This window comes from Callionymus lyra, chromosome 13, assembly GCF_982586985.1.
Source record: "Callionymus lyra chromosome 13, fCalLyr1.hap1.1, whole genome shotgun sequence".
Lineage (NCBI taxonomy): Eukaryota > Metazoa > Chordata > Actinopteri > Syngnathiformes > Callionymidae > Callionymus > Callionymus lyra.
Window position 1 is genome coordinate 21,418,974 of NC_141830.1, and position 7,159 is coordinate 21,426,132.

At 41.5% G+C, this 7,159-nt stretch overlaps 1 protein-coding gene across 4 annotated transcripts in view; it reads right to left on the bottom strand.

The window, feature by feature from the left end:
- Window positions 1-5,535, bottom strand: part of LOC148067757 (NXPE family member 3-like) — a 27,884-nt gene extending 22,349 nt beyond the window's left edge. For all 4 annotated transcript variants that reach the window (XR_015713248.1, XR_015713247.1, XR_015713246.1 and 1 more), the window contains exons 1-2: window positions 5,397-5,535; window positions 3,747-3,882 (exon numbers count right to left, since the gene is read on the bottom strand). Coding sequence is in view for 1 of the 4 variants with exons in the window: in XM_087806566.1 (XP_087662692.1) it covers window positions 3,747-3,882; window positions 5,397-5,413 (153 nt within the window). In the remaining 3 variants the exon portion in view is untranslated. The remainder of the gene's footprint in view (window positions 1-3,746; window positions 3,883-5,396) is intronic.
- Between the last annotated feature and the right edge of the window lie 1,624 nt (window positions 5,536-7,159).

Genomic DNA, 7,159 nt, shown 5'->3' on the forward strand with positions numbered 1-7,159 from the left:
CCCCTCTCTCGGGGCGAACCCATTCCAGGGCGCCCTGCCCTTCACGAAGAAAAGAGAACTCTCCCCGGGGCTCCCGCCGGCTTCTCTGGGATCGTTTGCGTCGCCGCACTGGGCGCCTCGCGGCGCCTGTCTCCGCCTGACCCAGGTTCGGGGATCTGAACCCGAATCCCTTTCGATCGACCGGGGGCGACGAAGGCCATCGCCCCGACCCTTCCGAACGGCGTTCGCCCATCTCTTAGGACCGACTGACCCATCTTCAACTGCTGTTCACATGGAACCCTTCTCCACTTCGGCCTTCAAAGCTCTCGTTTGAATATTTGCTACTGCCACCAAGATCTGCACCCGCGGCGGCTCCACCCGGGCCCGCGCCCTAGGCTTCAACTCACCTCAGCTGTCAAGCTCTGTCGGGCACGAGCGCTGGTCGACGCGGAAGTAAACACAGCTGACTCGGCAGGTCTCGCGGACCTCTGCGCTTCTGTAAATAAAACACATGTGGCTGGAGTCTGCCCCTCATTCCTGTGGACAGACTCCGTTATTACAGTCTTGGCATGACCCGGACGAAGGGGTTTAACACCTCCTTCGAACTGTGTTCTGAGAGGAAACTCTTGCCGTCTATGAACAGCGGAGCATGTTAGCTTAGTGTTAGCGGCGAAAGTTTCTAATGACGCCTGTGACTACAAGAGATACTTACCTGATCGCTCTTGCATACCTCATGGCCGACTCCATGCAGCGAGCCAGTCATCCTCCTCGTCGACATCTGTTCATGATCGAGGGACGACTCAGCTCGACTCATCAGGGCCCAACAAGAGGTTGGAACGTGAGCTTGTCGAGTGCACCGCACAGGACTGCCATGTTGTTTATTTTCCTTAAACAACATGGCATTAACCTGTCTTGATCATAATCATGATCTCTGAGGCGGCGTGGGTCGACAAGCCTCGTATGCTTCCCGTCGCTGTCAAAACCGTGGGAAGTGCTCGGCGGGCCACATAATCATCACGTGTGATTTGGGCCTAGGCAAAATAAGCAGACGTGTGTCTCCCTTCTTCAGGGAGTCTTCGTGCACACATTGTTCACTTATATTCATTCGCCATCATTACATTCCACTGTCAGGAGCTTTCTCGCTGAGTTGTAAAGGAGGAAGTGCGGCGGGTGTTTCCCGCCTTTATAGGAAGTGGACTGCCCCCTGCTGGGTGGCGAGTTCATTAAGCTTTCTCAGAGACAAGGCGGTGCCTTGGGGTAAACCAATAGCGAAGCCGTTAGAGGGCGGAGCACCAATATGAAGTAGAACCACGGTTTGTGATCAGCAAGTTCCTCGAGCTAGACTACCTCTGTGTTATCCGCTTGCTTGCCTGCCTGCCAAGCCATAACTCCTACCTTCTTCTACCTGAGGATCATCCGTCTCTAACTCCACCTGCACTCCGGACCTCTGTCGCTGTGTCAGGGAGCATGCAGTGTGGCCGAATATAGCGCCCAAGTCCCGTTTTTACAATATCTCTCGCCCGGAACGTGAAGCTATGGAGAAGTACATAAAGGAATCCCACGAGGCTGGCATCATTCGTCTCCCAGTCTCTCCTCTTGGTGCAGGCTTCTTCTTTGTGGAGAAAAAGGACAAGAGCCTCCGACCCTGCATCGACTTCCGACGCCTCAATAACATCACCATCAAAATCAAGTATCTACTCGCTCCTATGAACTCTGCGTTTGATGTCCTACAAGGTGCTACAGTCTTTTCTAAACTTGACCTCCGTAACGGCTACCACCTTGTCAGGATTAGAGAAGGAGATGAGTGGAAGACGGGTTTAACACGCACCTCAGACACTTTGAGTATCTGGTTATGCGTTTCGGTCTAACTAATGCATCTGCTGTGTTCCAACATTTTATTAATGACATTTTTAGGGACATTTCAAGGCAGAGAAGTGCAGTTTTCACAAAATGTCAGTTTCCTTCCTGGGTTACATTATTGCCAGTGGTCAAGTCCAGATGGATCCCGCCAAGGTCAAGGCAGTATTAGACTGTCCTACTTCCTCCAACGTGAAGCAGCTACAAAGGTTTCTGGCCTTTGCTAACTTCTACCGAAGTTGTATCCGGAATTGCCGTAAAGTTGCAGCCCCCTTAACTATGCTGACTTCCACTTCCAGACAGTTCCACTGGACCCCTTAGGGTGAAGCTGCATTCTGTGACCCCAAGGAAAGATTCACCTCTGCCCCCATATCCATACCATACCTCCCACCAACCCAGCTCAGGTCTGTTTCGCCCTCTGCCCATACCACATCGGCCGTGGTCACATATCGCCTTGGACTTTGTGGTTGGCTTCCAACCCTCAAGACTAAGGGCCAAGCGGAGAGAGCTAACCAAGAACCGCAGAAGACCTTCCGATGCCTGGTTTCCGCTAATCCCTACTTCTGGTCATCTCAGCTTCCTTGGTTGAATACGCCTACAACACCCTAGCGTCCTCAGCCACTGGTTTGTCTCCCTTTGAGTGTCTTTATGGCTACCTTCCGCCCTTATTCCACTGTCAGGAAGGAGAGATAACAGTTCTGTCGGCCGAGGATCACATCAGACGCTATCAGTGGACACAGGAGCTTGCTCGAAGAGCTCTGATGAAGGCAACATGGTGGTACCAACGTGTGGCAAACTGCCATCGCAGACCAGCACTGGAGTACACCCTGGAAGACAAGGACCTACCTCTCAAGACTGCCTCCAAGAAGCTTTTCCTCCAATTCATTGGCCCCTTCACCATTGACAGGATAATCAACCCGGTAGTGAATAGAATAGAATAGAATAGAAAGGCTTTATTCATCCCCAGAGGGGAAACACACTTTCACAACAGCGCAGTTGGAAGAAAATAAAGTGCAAGGAGAAAGAAATAGTACAAGAGATAATACAAAATAAAATAAAAACGATCTTAAAAATATACAAATTATTTACAAAATTAGAAATTGACACTATTAACAAAATAAAATAGAATAAAAAATAAAATAAAATAGAAATAAAAAACGGAAAAAAAATAAAATAAAAAGCACACAAGAAGAAAAACACGCTACGGATTAGCATCAGGATATTTAAAGTAGAGAGTTAAATATCCTGACACCAGTTGGGATGAAGGACCTTCTATAACGCTCCGTCCTACACTGGGGGTGCCTGAGCCTGCCACTGAAGGAGCTGGCCAGCTCCTCCACGGTCAGGTGCAGTGGGTGGAGAGCGTTGTCCCTGATGGAGGAGAGTCTGGAGAGTGTCCTCCTCTCTCCCACCTCCTCCACCGAGTCCAGCGAGCGGCCCAGGACAGAGCCGGCCCTCGTGACCAGCCTGTTCAGTCTCTTCCTGTCCCGGTCCGTGCTGCCTGCTCCCCAGCAGACCACAGCGTAGTGGATAGCAGAGGCTACCACGGAGTCATAAAAGGTCCTTAAAAGTGGTCTGCACACTCCGAAGGACCTCAGTCTCCCCAGGAGGTGGAGGCGACTTCGGCCCTTCTTGTACACGGCGTTGATGTGTGTGGACCAGTTCAGTGGTCTGTCTGAAGCTACCCTGAACCTTAAAATTCCATTCCTCCTTTGTTGTGTCCCATCTCAAGCCTGTGTCTTCCAGCTCTCTTTTTGTTATGTTGGCAGGGCATGTTGTTGAGCAAGTTCTGTAACTATGTGAGACATTTGGCATGCCACAGGTTCAAATCCAGCACCGGAGAAGAAATTATTTGTGTTTGTTTGTGTGTGCTGATTCTTATTGAAATGGTATCTTTAAACAACACTCACCATGTAGTTATCCAGGAGATGTACTAGAATGGTGAAAGGGATTGTCAGAAGCAACAGAACTAGAATCCACTTTTGACAAGAGAGCTTATTTGGCCATGAAGTTCCCTCAATCATGATCAAAGGTTTCAGTGTTTTGCTGAAAAAACATAAACACAAACGCATGAATGAAAATAATCCCATCCCTTATTCGAGACAAGGGTTAGTAGAAATTGAGTAAAGTTTGAATTTTGGGTGAATTTAGCCCTGTAAAAAACACCTTGTTTATTCCCTTTTTTCATTCTCTATAAGACTATCTGAATATACTTCAATATTTGTTCTAATAGAAAAGGTAATATTGTTACCTTTTCTTATTAGAACAAAACAGAGTTCAACCTTAAAACTTCACATTTAAAACAAACCAATATCACACATATCTGGTAAATAAGTCAAATATGAGGTTATTAATTCCTCGTCGCCCATTATAGCAAATCATGATCTTCCATCAACACCCTCTGATAAGGGGGAGGAACAGATTTCTCTTCAATGGCAGATACAATAACATTTTTGCAGAATGAACGGATATAAAGTCAGATCGGGGGCTTAAGTCCCACAAACCCATAACATGAGATCTGTACTTCATTTGACTTTTTCTATTTTTGAGTTAAGTTTCTTGTCTCGTCGGTGATGTTGAGGCACAAAGGAAAACATAAGGATTTCCTTCTATATGATTTAATATGTCTGGTTTACAAGCTGAATCTTTTTATTCAGTGAAGTTTTATTTAGAATCTCTTGCCATGTGACCTGGTTTCCATACGTATTTTTAAAATGTATGAACTACAAAAAAAATCCTGTTTTTCTTAACTTAACTGTAGTATTGTACGTATTATAAAACTGGAATAATCAACATGTTTCCCCATTGTTTTACAAGCCTGTTTACAATTGAGAGTGGCAGGCTCAGGCACCCCCAGTGTAGGACGGGAAAACGTAACCGTCTCCTGCAGGTTTTTCGAGTTTGGCAAGGCGAATATTATTAATGTTTATATGAAGAAACACAGACTTCAATGAATGAAATCCTGATTTAAAAACTTTTTTTTTATTAATTTAGTAAACATATTTTTTTCAATGAAGCAAATTGCTCTTTTCAACCTCCAATTGTGATTTGCTGTTAAAGGCTTATATTTAAAATATCCCTAGTTTGGCATGGCTGGAAGTTATGTAGACTCAAGTACACTACCTGAAGAATAGACTCAGGAAAGTTCCTTTAAATTCTATTGTGTATAAATTAATATTATATTATAATATAATATATATTATATTGGTATAATTAAAGGGCCTTTATTCTGAAATTACACAATATAAGAGTATTTTTTCTCTAAAATTGGGCAACTTTAAAACAAACAATCACTTCAGCTCTTTTTTCTTTTTCTTTTTCAATTCTCAACAACAATAAAATCCAGCAGGTTTAAAAGCGACAACTTTAAGTCTTTTCTTTTCTCCTTTCCTTATTTGTCAATAACAACACGATTCAATAATTCACTTTCGCATTCCTGAACAACCAACAACAACTCAATTTATGTTCAATACTCATTACATACAAATTATCTTGGTTCACGGAAATCTGATTTAAACTCAATGTAAGACTTTCTCATTCATACAAAGGTCTCTTCTTACCTTTTGCTGCGCAGCATCTTAAGCTTGAGTCTAAAGTCCGTTGTCTCAACCAGGCATTTCCTTGAATCATTACCAAAGGTACTAAAGATTAGAACTCAGTCGTGACTACATATCACTACACCCGGATTCTCCCTTGAGTTCTGCGCATTCGTCATTAATATGTTTTTTTCACAAACAAAAGCTTTTCTATTCTATTCTATTCAAAGGTGTGCCGCTAAGCACATTCCTGTTTTGAGCAGATGCAACCCGATAACACAATAGAATGCAGGATGTTAAAAGTAATCTAGTTCAACCTTAGTTTTGGAAAACTAAAAGCAAATGTCATGAAGGTAAAAATGAAGAAGAATGTATTTCAATATTTGTTCTAATAGTAAAGGTAATATTGTTAACATTAACGTTTGATAAACATGAGTACAGTACATATCTGTGGGTATATCTTCAATGGACAGACGGATTAATGGAACTTCCCTTCAAAAACTCTTAAAAATCTTAATTTATATTCTAAATCTACATCTATATAAATCTAATTGGTTCTATATCCAAATCGTTTTATTTTCAATTAGTAAAATCCCCTGACTCTTGAAGGGATTCCAAAAAAAAAAAAAAAAAAAAAATGTCCAGAGATAACATGCCAAAGCTCACACGTGTTTGTTTTTTTGTGATATCAGGTAATAATATGTTGTGATAATCAATATGTAAGGTAGGAGAAAATCAACGTATCTATTAAACATTGTTTTATTTAAACGACGATATTAATATTGTCCACTAGGTGGCAGCTGTGAGATAGACAGAGAAGATGTAAGTAAGTATGTAAGTGATTTGTATTTATATAGCGCTTTTCCAGACCAGGGTCACAAAGCGCTTAAACAATCAAAACAATATTCAATAAAATATATACTCTCAGACAGAAGATAACTTGAAGAGATAGTTCACCAGAAATTCAATTTTCACTCATTTTCTACTCACCCTCACGTCGACTAAAGGTTGGGATTATTTCAGAGTAATTTGTTCAATTGAGTGACTAAAAATAAAAAATATATATTTTCAGTTTGTTTGAAGCAGAAGCTAAAAGGCTTAACATGTTACACAGACCTTAGACATTTACACAAGAACGACATAACTGATGAAGAGAATGGATGTATTCGGTTGTTTTTAAGTAGAAAAGTGAGCTTGGTTTGCGTCATAAGAACATTTTTTTTACTTTTTACTTTACTTTTTACTTATAATGATACCAACCTTTAGTCGACACGAGGGTGAGTAGAAAATAAGTGAAATTTTGAGTGATCTATCACTTTAAGTGACAGTGAAATAGTGCGTCGAAATAACGTCAATGCCAATATAATGAGATACTATTAAAGTCAAACACGACGTCTGCACTCAAATATTAATATATATTGTGCTTGATTAACAGTGAAATTAATACACTGAATTAAAATGACAATAAATCAACATTTCTACAGTAAAAATACATGAAAGCTTGTTCACTTATAGTTGAACACCTACTGAACATGAAAATAAAGTCAGACTTTTGTCAACTATGAGGTTTTATTATTTTTTAATATAATAAAATACATGGTGCACAAACAGCTTTTTGAGCAAATAGAATGTCATAAATCAGTACTTAACTTAATTCGACAACCGTAAATGAATTATTTTGCAAGAAAACAAAATAATAAAAGTAAATAATAAAACTAATCTAACAATACAAACATCTCTATAGAAATAAAACAGTGTCACTTCCAGGGCTCTGTCAGAAACATCTT